General features: G+C 39.7%; 1 protein-coding gene across 2 annotated transcripts in view; it reads right to left on the bottom strand.

The window, feature by feature from the left end:
• Nucleotides 1–1,543: 1,543 nt before the first annotated feature.
• The window catches only part of fancg (FA complementation group G), a 66,449-nt gene continuing 53,456 nt past the window's right edge, over nt 1,544–14,536 (bottom strand). Inside the window, exons 12-14 of one of the 2 annotated variants that reach the window (XM_043687853.1) lie at nt 8,282–8,449; nt 6,787–6,910; nt 1,544–1,874 (exon numbers count right to left, since the gene is read on the bottom strand). In XM_043687853.1, the coding sequence (XP_043543788.1) occupies nt 1,763–1,874; nt 6,787–6,910; nt 8,282–8,449 (404 nt within the window). In that variant the 3' untranslated portion in view covers nt 1,544–1,762. Of the gene's footprint in view, nt 1,875–6,786; nt 6,911–8,281; nt 8,450–14,536 lie in introns of those variants that run through there. The other variant, XM_043687861.1, reaches the window with a different exon arrangement.

Below are 14,536 nucleotides of genomic sequence, written 5' to 3' on the forward strand. Positions count from 1 at the left end.
GAAACTGTTCTAACTGTGGGCAGTTAGCATCTTCTAATTTTTCTCTTGTCCCTGACAAAATAGAAACCTGCATGTAAATGAGGCAAGGTACTAGTGAGATGTTAAAACATGCAAATAGGTTTCTCATCACTCATTAGCACCATTTTCATTCAAAATCCTGGAATTCCCTTCCTAAGGGCATTGTGGGTCAACCTACAGCACATGAACTGCAGCAATTCAAGGCAACTAGGGATAGGCAATAAATGCTGACCATTCAGCAATGTCCACGTACCATGAGTGAATTAAAAAGGAAGTGGGGAGAGTAATTTACTTGTATTATCTGAGTTAAGTGCAGTTTTGCTCATATCTGTCCACCATCGTAAATTTGTGCTAACAAACAGTTTTACATTAATAAATTTTGGTCAGATAGTTGAGAAACATTCTCACTCAAAGACCGTAAAACATAGGTGCAGAATTAGGCCTTTCAGCCCATTGAGTCTGCACTGCAATTCAGTGAGATTATGGCTGATTTAATAAGCCTCAACTCCACTTTGCTACCATTTCCCTTGTTTCCCTTACTGACTAAAAATATGTCTTCTATCAGCTTTGAATATTTAACGATCCAACCTCAATTGCCATCTGTAATAAAAATGCCGCAGATTCACTGCACTGAGAAAAGAAATTTCTTTGCATCTGCATCTTAAATTGGTGACACCTTATCCTGTAATTATGCTGTCTGGTCCTAGACACTCCCATAAGGGAAAAAACCCTTTCCTTAAGTCCCCCAAGAATATTATGTACTTCTATAAGGTTGCCTCATTAATTAGCATCTAATTAGCATCAACTTTTAGTTAGTAAATTATGCAACCCTGCCCAAAGCAAAATCTAATTGAGCTATGATCCCTAAATTCAAACAAACTAACTTGTCACAGTAGCAAAAAGAGCGTAATCAATATATTACAATACTTTTCATTGTCTTTAGGATTGGGTTTCTGAACAAGGGTATTCGTTTCCCATTCCTTCTTACCCTTTAAAAGCTACAATTAGCTGAGTGATAATATCTTACAAATTACAGAAAAGTCAACTTTCCACAAGGATGCTGCATCAATTGAAATTGATAGATTTTCCTTGGATAGTGATATCAAGGGATATAAAACAAAAAAGTAAATGGATACGATGTACAAATCAATGACAACTGAGATGAATGGCCACTTCTGTTCCCATGTTCTTTGGTGGCAGATTGAGATATTCTAAAGCATGATCTTTATTTATTATAGTAATTGAATGTCTTGTTGCGCATTAGTAAAACTGGAGGACAACTTTAGATACTTGGATATCCTGGGATAATTCTACTTGAACTTTTATTTTTGTACAAAATGTTACATCATTGAAAGATCTAAATCTACACTTTTCGCTCAGTGTGATGCAAGCTTCATAAATATAGTTAAAATCTGAATGTAACAAATTACTTCAAGATTGTTTTGTTGGGTTATAACAGATGCATTAACTGGCTTAATGCATGATCCAAACTATGGGAATGAAATGACGTTTTAGCATCCTGTAATAACTGGACATTACAAATTTTTAATTATTATTTCAAGATGGACACATAGAGTAGAATATTTCTTTACAAACATTTATAACATGGTCAAGTTAAGCAACAGTCTGTCCCTGGAGATCATTTAACTTGGCTGTTTATTTGGTATCTTCTTGATCCTTTATTTTGGATGAAACTGGATCATTTGTATACGTAACGAAGATGTAGCTCTCAGAAATTGCATGGTTATGTTCTCTTTGTACAACTGCTGCAATATTCCTCCAACTTTTTAGAAACAGCTTCTTCCTCTGTAGTATTTATTTCTTTAAGGCAAGAAATCACGAATAAGGGGATTTGTCTGAAAAAGAAGACAAAAATTTGTTTTAAATAAGCCTAAGAAAGCTGTGCTCGATAGGTGGGATATTCTCCTAGATGTTCTTTCAGGGGATGTGGGTGTTGCTGGCGAGGCTAGCACCCATTGACCATCCCTAATTACACAGAGGTGGTGGTGTTGAGCTGCCTTCTTGAATTGCTATAGCTATGGGGGAACTAAATGTTTTTTGAAAGGCTATTCCAGGAATTGAACCCAGTGGCAGTGAAGAAACAGGAACATAACTCCAAATCAGGATTGTGGGTAGCTTGGAAAGGAACTTGAAGTTGCTGGTAGAGATTGCAGATTTGAAAGATGCCACCGGAGAAGCCTTGATGAGTAACTAAATTGCACCTTATAGATGTTACACATGGTTTCTGCTGTGCATTGGTAGTGAAGACAGTCAATGTTAAATGTGGTGGATAGAGTGACAATCAAAAAATTTGTTTTGTTCTGGATGGTGTCAAGCTTCTTGAATGGTGTTGAAGTTGCACTCATCCAGGCAAATGGGGAGTAATCGATCACAGTCCCGCATTATGGACCAGACAAAACCCCGTCAAAATATTTTAAGATGGCGGCCTAGGCAGCATTGTGTCCCGGATGCAATTCAGTTGGTCAGACAACCAGACTTGAAGCAAAACAAATTTGATTCTTACTCTATAGTTAAAACACAAACAAAAGAAAGAATAATTTAATAATTTAACTCTAATGGAAAACTTAACAGAATAATAGATTACTTAACTGCTAAGTCGCAACAGTTCCAATATAATAACATCCCATAAACACACTCTTGGCCAAAGCAAATTCAGTAAAATAGATTGTGTCATGCAATTCTAGCAGCAGGAAGAGAACCCAAGCTTTTCGCTGTAACAGAGAAGAATGACAGCTTCCACATCCAGCTTTGAAACCCAAGCATCTACTGAAAATTAAACTAAAATCTTGGTTCTGTGGAAGGTTGACCCCACCCATTTGTGCTGCTTCTATTATTCCAACTTTAAAAAAAAACCCCAAATCCTCACAAACTGTTTATTTTTTTGGCCTAGAACAGGCCACTCTGTACCTCTGTCTCAACCCCTGCTCAAAATTAAAACAAAATGACAAAACAACCGTCTTAAAGCCATTTTATCATGACACCTGGCTTTGCCTTGCAGATGATGAACATGTTTTGGAGTGACAGAAAGGGAATTACTTGCTGTAGAATTCCTAGTCTCTGACCAGCTCCTATAGCTTTATATAACTAGTCAATGTTATCCCAAGGATGTTGATAGCAGGGCATTCAGAGATGGTAATGACATTGATCATCAAGGCTCAACGATTGAATTCTATCTTGTTGGAGATGTCATGGTTATTATTTGCCACTCATCAGTCCAAGCCTGGATATTGTCCTGGTCTTGCTGCACATCAACAGACTCTTTCAGTATCTGAGGAGTTGTGAATGGTGCTGAACATTGTGCAATCATTGGCGAACTTCCTCACTTCTGATCTAATGATGGAGGTAAGATCACTGATGAAGCAGCTGAAGATTGTTGCACTGAGGACACTACCCTGAGAAACTTCTGCAGAAATATCTTGCAGCTATAATAACTAATCCCCAACAATCACAATTATCTTCTTTTGTCCTATATTTGACTCTAACAAGTGGAGAGAGTATTCCCCATTTCATGTTGACTCCGGTTTTGCAAGGTCTCCTCAATGTCACATTTGGTCAAACATGACTTTGATTTCAAGGCCGGTCACTCTGACCCTACCTCTGGAATTCAGCTCTTTTATCTATGTTTGGACCAAGTCTGCAATGAGGTCAGAAGCCAGGTGGCCCTGGCAGAACCTAAACTGAGCACGAGTCAGCAGCTATTTGTTTGCAAGTGCTGCATGATAGCATTGTCAATTATTCCTTCCCTATAATGAACATGAATAGACAGATAGGGCAGTAGCTGAAAAATGTGTTGCTGGAAAAGCACAGCAGGTCAGGCAGCATCCAAGGAGCAGGAGAATCGACGTTTTGGGCATAAGCCCTTCTTCAGGAATCCTGATCTCCAGCATCTGCAGTCCTCACTTTCTCCTAGTTGATAGGGCAGTAGGTTGGAGTTTGATAGCCACCTTATGCACTGAACATTAGGATCTGGTAAATCAAGGGCCAGCTGAACATTGAACACCCCTGCATGTTGTTTCAACAATATGTAGAGATTGTGACCTTAGAATTATATCCTTTAATGGTAAAATAAGTATTTATTTTTCCCTCGTGAGTCAACCCTTTTGTTCTCTTACAAAAGGATTATATGTCCCAAAGAACTGGTTTGAGTGCCCAAACTTATTTTGATTTAAAAACATACATGTTATTAGGCCACTGGATTTAAATTGAAAGTAGTCTTTCTAATTGCAGGTCTAAAGTAAACCATTTCAGTTTCCATGTTTTGTTTCTTTACAAAGAAAGAATGTTGTTTAATGAAAACATATCTGTACATACATCTCATAAAAAGTGATGCACCAATATATTACAGCCTGGATTTTCTGCAAGTTGTACTGTTTTCTCAATATAACTCACACAAAAGTATATTTTTTTATATACAATATTTAGTGCAAGTTTAAAACTTTAATTCAAATTTGACCAGAAGCTGGGCCACAGGCTGGATTCAACACCATTGGAAGTTTCTGTTCGTTGCACCTTTTGAGGAGACTTTTAAAATTGAACATTTCCTTGGGCACTAGAGTATTCTCATCTCTACTTTCCATCTTGAACTGAGTGGCCTTGGTAATCATCTCCCTCACTTGTAAGAGTTTGGCATGCCCAAAATTGCTGATGCATTTCCCACGTGACAACACTAATTACACATCCTACAGAACTTATGTGAACGAAACGCATTTTTACAACAGTCAATAAAGATTTTATGGTAACTATCACTGAGACTTTAGTATGGATTAAATTTCACCAGTGGAGAATTGGTACATTTTAAAAGCTTTTGAAATTTACAACTATAACTAGCAAATGCATCTGTCTTTTTTAAAAATCATTTTCCACTATTTACAACAGAATTATTCATAGGTCATGGAGTAGACAAAATACATCAGGTGAGTGAAATTTTGTCTCATTCACACAACATTTTTCATTCAATGTCAGCATTACAGACTCCTAGTTTAGCTATTGCACAGACAAGTTCCTTTCACTCTGTTTGTGTCAGCTGTCATTCAGTTGTAACACCTTGCCTTTGAATCAGAGGTGGAAGCTCAAGTCCTGCCTGAGGCATCAACACAAAATTCAGAACCTCCAATGCAGTACCAAAGGATTGTTACATTATGAAGAGTCTACTACAAGACATTTAATTGAGCCTTTTCTGGTGTATATAAAAAGATCTCATGGCACTATATCACAGAGAAAGCAGGGGAGTTATTCCTGGCATCTGAATCAATATTTCTCCCTTAAATCATAATTACGCAAACTGATGATCTGGTCATCACATTACTGTTTGTGGATTTGCTGTGCACAAATTGGTTGATGCATTTCCCACATCACAACACTAATTACACTTTAAAAGTACTGAACTGGCTCAAAGCACAATTTATTTTCCTGCCTCCAAGTGATATTCCCAATGGTGAACAAGAAAGAGTTCTGGGCTTTGACACCTATTTGGAACTGAACTGAGACTGACCAACTGTTTCAAGGGACCCTTAAATATGGGAAAAGCAGCCTTTCAAAATAGCCTGGAATAGAATCAGACTGAGTCACAGAGCTGAAAGGACAGTATATTAAGTCAGAAGATCAGCCATGCTCTTGTTTTTAAATTTGTTTGCAGAACATGGACATTGATGTCATTTATGGCTCTCCTCTAATTAGCCTGGATATTATAAATTGGTGTTATTTACTTGTAGTGGTTCAACCAGCCATTTCAGAGTACAGATAAACATTTGGGCGGCACAGTGGTTAGCACTGTTGCCTCACAGCGCCAGAGACCCGGGTTCAATTCCCGCCTCAGGCGACTGACTGTGTGGAGTTTGCACATTCTCCCCGTGTCTGTGTGGGTTTCCTCCGGATGCTCCGGTTTCCTCCCACAATCCAAAAAATGTGCAGGTTAAGCAAATTGGCCATGCAAATTGCCCGTAGTGTTAGGTGTAGGGGGAATGGGTCTGGGTGGGTTACGCTTCGGCGGGTCGGTGTGGACTTGTTGGGCCGAAGGGCCTGTTTCCACACTGTAAGTAATCTAATCTAATTACTATATACACAATATTAAAAGGTACTGAAATACCACATTAAATAAAAATGGCAGGTCATTCCCTAGTTGAGTTCTTAAAATAATCTGATAGATTCAAGGTCATGTTTATAGTACAGGTACACAATTCTTTATCCGAAATCCTTGGGGCCAGTTGTTTAACATAATTTGGAATTTTTCAGATTTCAGAATAAATGATATTTTTGCAGTGAAATTAAAAAAGAATTACCTAATAACAGACAAACGTGTGAATAGTACAAGCGCTGAAACATAATTAACGCGTGCCAGTGCTGCAGCACGCCGCCAAGTCACATCAGAGTGACATGGTTCGAGTGGGTGTAGAGTTGGGTCACCTGTTCACACGCCAAAATGACGCTCCACACTCCACAAAAAAAACTTTGGATTTGGGATTCAGGATTCAGATTTTGGATAAAGGATTGTGTACCTGTACCAGCTTTTAATTTGCAGATTTAAAAAAAAATTAATTGAATTTCTCGAACTACCATAATAGGATTTAAACATGTATCCTTCACATTTGTTAGGCCAAGCCATTTGGATTACCATAATCACTATATTATCGTACCTTACGATACTTCTGGTTATTGTTAAGAATTTTAAGATTACGTAAGCAAATCTTTATAATTCAACGTGCTTTAGAATTTTCTTTAAATTCAACGTTTGAGCTCAGTTTTACTTACTTTAAGGCATTCACTTTGTGTCTTTGCTTTGCTTCTGTTTTTTTTAGCCAAAACGTGACAGCTTCTTGCTTCCTTTCCAGTTTCCACAGAACTTCTACTAGATGATATATGGTTTCAAAACTATCTACAATTGGAGCAGAATTCACAAACCTTTACAAACACGAACACCCTGAATACTGGTTATATAAGTGCTAGACAAAAAAAAAGAATTTGCACAGGTCACTCAGTACTTGGCAGAACACTTAATTCTGTTTGTTTTTAGATTTTTGCCGCTGCTGACAACTATTTTATTACTTACCATTGAAACGTTGTTCCAAATGGTGCAATCAGAATTAGAATTTACTGTCACCACAGGCACACAGTCATAGAGTTATAGAGACAGAGATGTTCAGCACAGAAACAGACCCTTCAGTCCAACTCGTTCATGCCAACCAGATATCCTAAATTAATCTAGACCCATTTGCCAGCCCTTCACCCATATCCCTCCAAAACATTTCTATTCATATCCCCATCCAGATACCTTTTAAATGCTGCAATTGTACTAATCTCCACTACTCCCTCAGGCAGCTCATTCTATTCACTAATCACTCTCTGCATGAAAAGGTTGCCCTTTAGGTCTCTTTTAAGTCTTTCCCCTCTCACCCGAAACCTATGCTCTCTAGTTTTGGATTCCCCCATTCCAGGGAAAAGATGTTATCTATTTACCATATCCAAGCCTCTCTTGATTTTATAAACCTCCACAAGGTCACCCCTCAGCTTATGACCCCCCAGCAAAAACAGCCCCAGTCTATTCAGTCAGTGTGAATAGACAGCAGATTCATCCAAATTTTAATAAAGTCATCTCAAGGCTGCCAGTGGTAAAATGACTTAATAATTGCCAATCTGTTTGCACGGTTACATAAAGATGGTCACAGATGCACTGTTTGTGCAAGTTCATGCTATGTTCCCATTCTTACGGAGAGCTAATTAAATATGACAGGACACTAAAAACAGCAGGCTTTGTCACAGTCCAAGAAGTCCGAGGTTGCATTCATCCAACCACATATGTTCTCATATTCAATGTCACCAACCTGGCACTAAGAAGGTATCCCACACCCTCATATAGCTGACACATTACTAAATCCAAAAAACAGCGTTTTTAACTAACAAAATTGATTGCCATCAATATCTTATTTTAAATCACATGTACACGTTCAGCTCTTCAGTCAATGCGTTTCCCCTTGGTTCTATGGTAGTTAGAGTGCAATTTTAGAATTAATGATGTTTTTCTAATCTTTGCAAATGCAAGTGCAAGTCAATAAAAAACAAATAATATCCTAACTTATTGACTTTTTAGGAATAAGGCTGAATTTATATTAATTTTGGTCACCAAAAGTATTCACAAAAAGAAACATATCCATAACATTTGGTAACCATGAAATACCGAAGTTGGCATGCATTGCACAATTAACATTTAAATGTTGAAATGCAAATCAAAGTTACAAAAATAAGGTACCAGGATAAGCTTGTAGACTCAGCTGGAGATTTTGCAGAGCTTCTGAGTTCTGACCCCTTTCTGCCAGCTGTATTCCTCTCCCAGTGAAAGCCAATGATTTCAACGTTTGAAGGATTTTAAGCTCAGTCATATTCTCTTTCAAGGTTTCAAGCAGATCATCGGGCTCTCCTATAAGATAGACATTTAAAATAATTGCTGAATTCAAATTTTAGGAGTATTTCAATTAGATTAGATTAGATTAGATTAGATTAGATTAGATTACTTACAGTGTGGAAACAGGCCCTTTGGCCCCACAAGTCCACACCGCCCCGCCGAAACGCAACCCACCCATACCCCTGCATTTACCTCTTACCTAACACTACGGGCAATTTAGCATGGCCAATTTACCTGACCTGCACATCTTTGGACTGTGGGAGGAAACCGGAGCACCCGGAGGAAACCCACGCAGACACGGGAAGAACGTGCAAACTCCACACAGTCAGTCGCCTGAGGCGGGAATTGAACCCGGGTCTCAGGCGCTGTGAGGCAGCAGTGCTAACCACTGTGCCACCGTGCCGCCCATAATTTTTTTAAAAATCCATCAAACCATCCCTCACTGAAAACTGTTGTGGAAGTGCAATCTCCTGGAGAATCCCTGCCCTGCCTACTCCTTCCTAACCGGGCTCCTGACATTTCAATGTTTTTATCCTGCTGGCAGATCTCCCATGGTGTTTCTCATCCTGAGTGATAGAATGTTCTGTTCAGAACATATGATCTTTGGAATTAAATCCCCAATTCTGCCCAATAATCTGTGAAATATGTGCATCATTCTTAAAACAATTAAGATTTTGAGAGGTGACAACATACGGCCAAACTGTATTGAAGACTAAATCGGAGGTATTTGCCTGGTATTTCAGCAGTGGAGGTGAGCAATGGAACACAACTATGTCAGGAGCTCTGAGCTTTAGTATCACAGCTAGCTGGTGCTGCATTTTGACAGAAGCAGCGAAAGATCCTGGAGTATCTCCGTGCCTTTGGGTTATTCAAACAAAGAAAAAATATACACAGGCTTGTGTTTTTGTCCCAGCCTGTCAGATTTCCCATATTATAAATTTCTTAATCCACATTTATCTATGCAAACTTAGCACTTGGATTTTACGCTCTAGCTATGTGATTCTGAACAAATTAATAGTGCTACTTTTTGTGATCAGCAAGTGAAATTTCTGATATCCAAAAAAATTTAAAGAAAGAAAACATTATATTTCATAATAACTCTTAAATATATCCAACATGCTTTGTTTTGCTTGAAAATGACATTTTGTCAAAGCTTGCCATCTTGTATTCATCTGGACAATTCGCAACAATGCCAATTTAAAGCTAAGACCAACAATTTCACTGCATTAAGAGTGCTGATTGCTTGGAAAATGAACTCTGATCAGTAGAGATGTTGCAAATGGGAAATTCACCAGTTCACAATGATTGGCAGTTAATTGGAGTGCAAGGTGGAAGCCCATCAAAACATGCACAGAATTCTTGCATGCAGCTGTGCATTCTAATCTAGTAAATGTACACATCAGACATATGCAAGGATTGGGAGGCACGTGTCATTCGATCCAAGATGGAATTCTAGGAGAATAATTTCCTTACATGTCTTAATTCTACATTCAAACTCACATTGGAAATAGATGTTATAGAATTCCTACATGCGTCAAGCCTGCACTGAACCTCAGAAGGGCATCCCACTAAAACTAGATCCCTCACCCTCACCTTATTCCTGTAACCCTGCACTTCCTACAGCTAATCCTGCACATCTTCAGACTGTGGGAGGAAACCAGAGCACCCAGCAGAAACCCATGCAGATACAGGGAGAACGTGCAAACTCCACACAAATGGTCACTCAAGGCTGGAGTCAAACCTGGGTCCCTGGCACTGTTAGGCACCAGTGCTAACCAGTCACCAGGCTGCCCTTTTCCTCTATGTCCCAGTTGAGAAACTGGAGATCCTTTTACTGTCTACCACAAAACAACATGCCCCACAATATTTCTATCCACTTACAACTTCCAAGGTGTGTGTGGGCGCGCGTGCGCGTGGCTGCAGCTTTTAGAAGTGGAAGCCAATGTGACAGTATGCCAATTGGTGTGTGCAGAACCTCCCAGCAGCTGCACAGCTATACAACTTAGAGGGAACAACGCCACAAACCTAACTTCACTGGTGAGTGTACACATTGGGATTCTTGATGTGGAGGTGCCAGTGTTGCACTGAGGTGTACAAAGTTAAAAATCACACAACACCAGGTTATAGTTCAACAGGTTTATTTGGAAGTACAAACTTTCAAAGCACTGCTCCTTCAGGTAGCTAGTGGGGCAGGATCTTGGACACTGAATTTATAGTAAAAAATCAAAGTGTCATACAATGGATGTGATGTATTGAACAAATGTAGGTTGCTGTTAAGTCTTTAATCACTAAGAATGGCAAAACAGGTTTCCATTGATTAACATGTAAATAGTGAGTTTTGAGAAGATTTGTAGCTCAGATTGAGGTTTTGGATGTAGGTTTGCTCGCTGAGCTGAAAGGTTCATTTCGAGACGTTTCATTACCTTACTAGGTAACTTCTTCAGTGGACTTCATGTGAAGCAATCCTGAAACTTCCTGCTTTCTATTTATATGTTTGGGTTTCTTTGGGTCGGTGATGTCATTTCCTTTGGTGATGTTATTTCCTGTGGTGAAGTCACTTCCTGTTTTTTTCCCCTCAAGGGGCGTAGATGGGGTCTAACTCGATGTGTTTGTTGATAGAGTTCTGGTTGGAATGCCATGCTTCTAGGAATTCTCGTGCATGTCTTTGTTTGGTTTGTCCTAGGATGGATGTATTGTCCCAATCGAAGTGGTTTTCTTCCTTATCCCCCCCCCAGACCCATAGTCTCGTTACCTGGAGCACCAACTTACAGATTGGCCAAGGAGCTACACGAAAGACTAAAACACTGAGTGGAAGGCTAACGCAACTCCATCCAAGAATTCCTGAAGACCGTCAAAGACACTGAGATAGAAGAGGATGAAATAATGGTCTCCTTTGATGTAACAGCCCTGTCTACCCTAGGATGGATGTATTGTCCCAGTCGAAGTGGTTTTCTTCCTTATCCCCCCCCCTCAGACCCATAGTCTCGCTACCTGGAGCACCAACTTACAGATTGGCCAAGGAGCTACATGAAAGACTAAAACACTTAGTGGAAGGCTAACGCAACTCCATCCAAGAATTCCTGAAGACCGTCAAAGACACTGAGATAGAAGAGGATGAAATAATGGTCTCCTTTGATGTAACAGCCCTGTCTACCTCAATCAACATTAACCTGTCCAAGGAAACACTGACTACACTATTTGAAGACCCCAAGACACAGACACCAAACACCACTAACTTCACCAACAAGGAGAATATCATCGAGCTACTGGGATCTATGCCTTACTACCCACTTGACCTTCAACAACAAAATTTACAGACAAACCAATGGAACACCCATGGGATCTCAGATATCAGGGTTCTTAGCAGAGGCAGTAATGCAGAGACTTGAGCAAACAGCTCTGCCAACCATCCAACCCAAACTCTGGGTCCGCTACGTGGATGACACCTTTGTCATCACTAAACAAAACAAGTTAGAGGAAACCTTCAAGACTATCAATAATACCCTAACTGACATAAAATTCACAAAAGAGGAGGAAAACAACAACAAACTGCCATTCCTAGATGTCACAGTAGAGTGAACAGCCAATGGGGAACTTCAAACCAGCGTCTACAGAAAAACAACACATACAGATCAAATATTGAACTACAGAAGCAATCATCCCAACACCCACAAACGAAGGTGCATCAGAACATTATTTCAACGAGCCAACACACACTGCAGCACAAAGGAACTATGCAGAGCAGAGGAAAATCACCTATACCGTGTATTTAAAAAGAATGTTTACCCAATGAACACAGTCCGCCAATTTCTCAGCAACAAACCTAAACAAGCAGATAAAGCACGCCCAGAAACCCTTGCCCACTCTCCCCTACATCAAAGACATCTTAAAAATGACTGCCAGACTACTCAGACCCCTTGGCATCATGGTAGCCCACAAACCCACCAACATTCTAAAACAGCAGCTAATGAACTTGAAAGACCCTATACAGACAATGAGCAAAACTAACGTAATTTATGAAATACCATGCAAGGACTATAACAAACAATACATTGGACAAACAGGCAGAAAGCTAGCCACCACGATGCATGAACACCAACTAGCCACAAAAAGACATGACCCTCTCTCACAAGTATCCTTACATATGGATGAGGAAGGACACCACTTCGATTGGGACAATACATCCATCCTAGGACAAGCCAAACAAAGACATGCACGAGAATTCCTACAAGCATTGCATTCCAACCAGAACTCTATCAACAAACACATCAAGTTAGACCCCATCTACCCCCTGAGGAAAAAAAAACAGGAAGTGACTTCACCACAGGAAATAACATCACCAACCCAAAGAAACCCAAACATGTAAATAGAAAGCAGGAAGTTTCAGTATTGCTTCACATGAAGTCCACTGAAGATGTTACCTAGTAAGGTAATGAATCGTCTGGAAATGAACCTTTCAGCTCAGCAAGCAAACCTACATCCATAACATGTAAATCCCAGACCTTCTTTCAAGTCACATTCCTGATATAACTTAAGGTTTGATCAGTACAACAAAAAAAGTGACATTCACCCTTGAAAATGCATTAAAGGTGTGAGGTCTCTGTATTCCAACCTTGAGTCAGACTGGTTCTATTTCCAAAGTAAGAATTTATAAAATGTCACATGGACTGACTCCCTACAGATTGTGTGCTTTTTGAACAAAATAGAACATATCTGCAAAGACAAATTCATAAGACTTACGTTTGTGTGATTGTGCCCCTCTCATACACACTCTTTCACACACATACTCATGTGCACACCCTCTCACAGGCATGTACACTGTCATATTCAGGCACACACACACTCAGTCTTCCCTCTCTCCCACACAAACGCATGCATACAAGTATGTGGGATGAATTTGCAAATTTATATTTGCAGATACATTCTATTTTGTTCAAAAAGCATACAATCTGCACATAGTCAGTCAATGTGACATTTTGTAAATTACTACTTTTGAAATAGAACCGGTCTGACTCAAGGTTGGGATGCCAACAGACTCTAGCCTCACATCTTTAATGCACTGTCTGAGCTGAGATGTAACTTTTTTTAAAACCCTAAGTTATCTTGGGAGCTGTGACTTGAAAGAAATTCTGCAATTTACATATTAATCAATTGAAACCTGCATCCCCATTCTAAGTGATTTGAGTCAGAGAGCCCGAAAGCTCAAAGACAGGCCATTTGGCCCAAACGTTTCCATGCCGTCCAAAATGTACCTCCACGCTAATTCCATTTCCTTGCACTGGCCCATGTCCTTCTCATCCTTTCCTATCCATGTATTTGTCCAAATGCCTTTTCAATGTTGTTAATGTACCCACCTCAATCACTTCTGCTGGCAGCTCATTCCATACGTATTACCACTCTCTGTGTAAAAAACATTGCCCCTTGGGTTCCCTTTCATTCTTTCCCATCTGACCTTAAACTGATGCCCTCTCATCCTTGATGCCCCAACCATGGGGAAAAGACTGAGTGCATTCACTCTATCCATACCTCTCATTATCTTATACACCTTCATAAGGTCCCCCTCAGTCTCCTATGCTGTAAAGAAAGAAGTCCTAGCATTACCAATCTCTCCCTATAACTCAGACCATTGAGTCCAGGCAACATCCTTATAAATTTCTTCTGCTCTCTCTCCAGTTTAATAGTATCCTTCCTATAGCAAAGCGACCAAAACTGAACACAATACTCCAAGTGTGGCCTCACCAACGTCCTGTATAACTGCAATATAAGTTCCCAACTTCTATACTCAGTGCTCTGACTGATGAAGGCCAGTATACTCAAAGCCTTCTTCACTGCCCTGTCTACCTGTGACTCCATTTTTAGAGAACTGTGAACCTGAATTCTGAGATCCCTCTGTTCCACTACACTCCTTAAGGCCCAACCATTCACCATGAAACTCCTACTTAACAGCAATCTAGATTTGTTCAATATATCACATCAATTATATGACACTTTGATCTTTTACTATAAATTGTGTGTCCTATGATCCTATTCCACTAGCTACTTGAAGAAGGAGCAGTGCTCCGAAACCTGTACTTCCAAATAAACCTTTGGTGCGGTGTGATT

Source organism: Chiloscyllium plagiosum, chromosome 1 (genome assembly GCF_004010195.1).
Source record: "Chiloscyllium plagiosum isolate BGI_BamShark_2017 chromosome 1, ASM401019v2, whole genome shotgun sequence".
Classification (NCBI taxonomy): Eukaryota; Metazoa; Chordata; class Chondrichthyes; order Orectolobiformes; family Hemiscylliidae; genus Chiloscyllium; species Chiloscyllium plagiosum.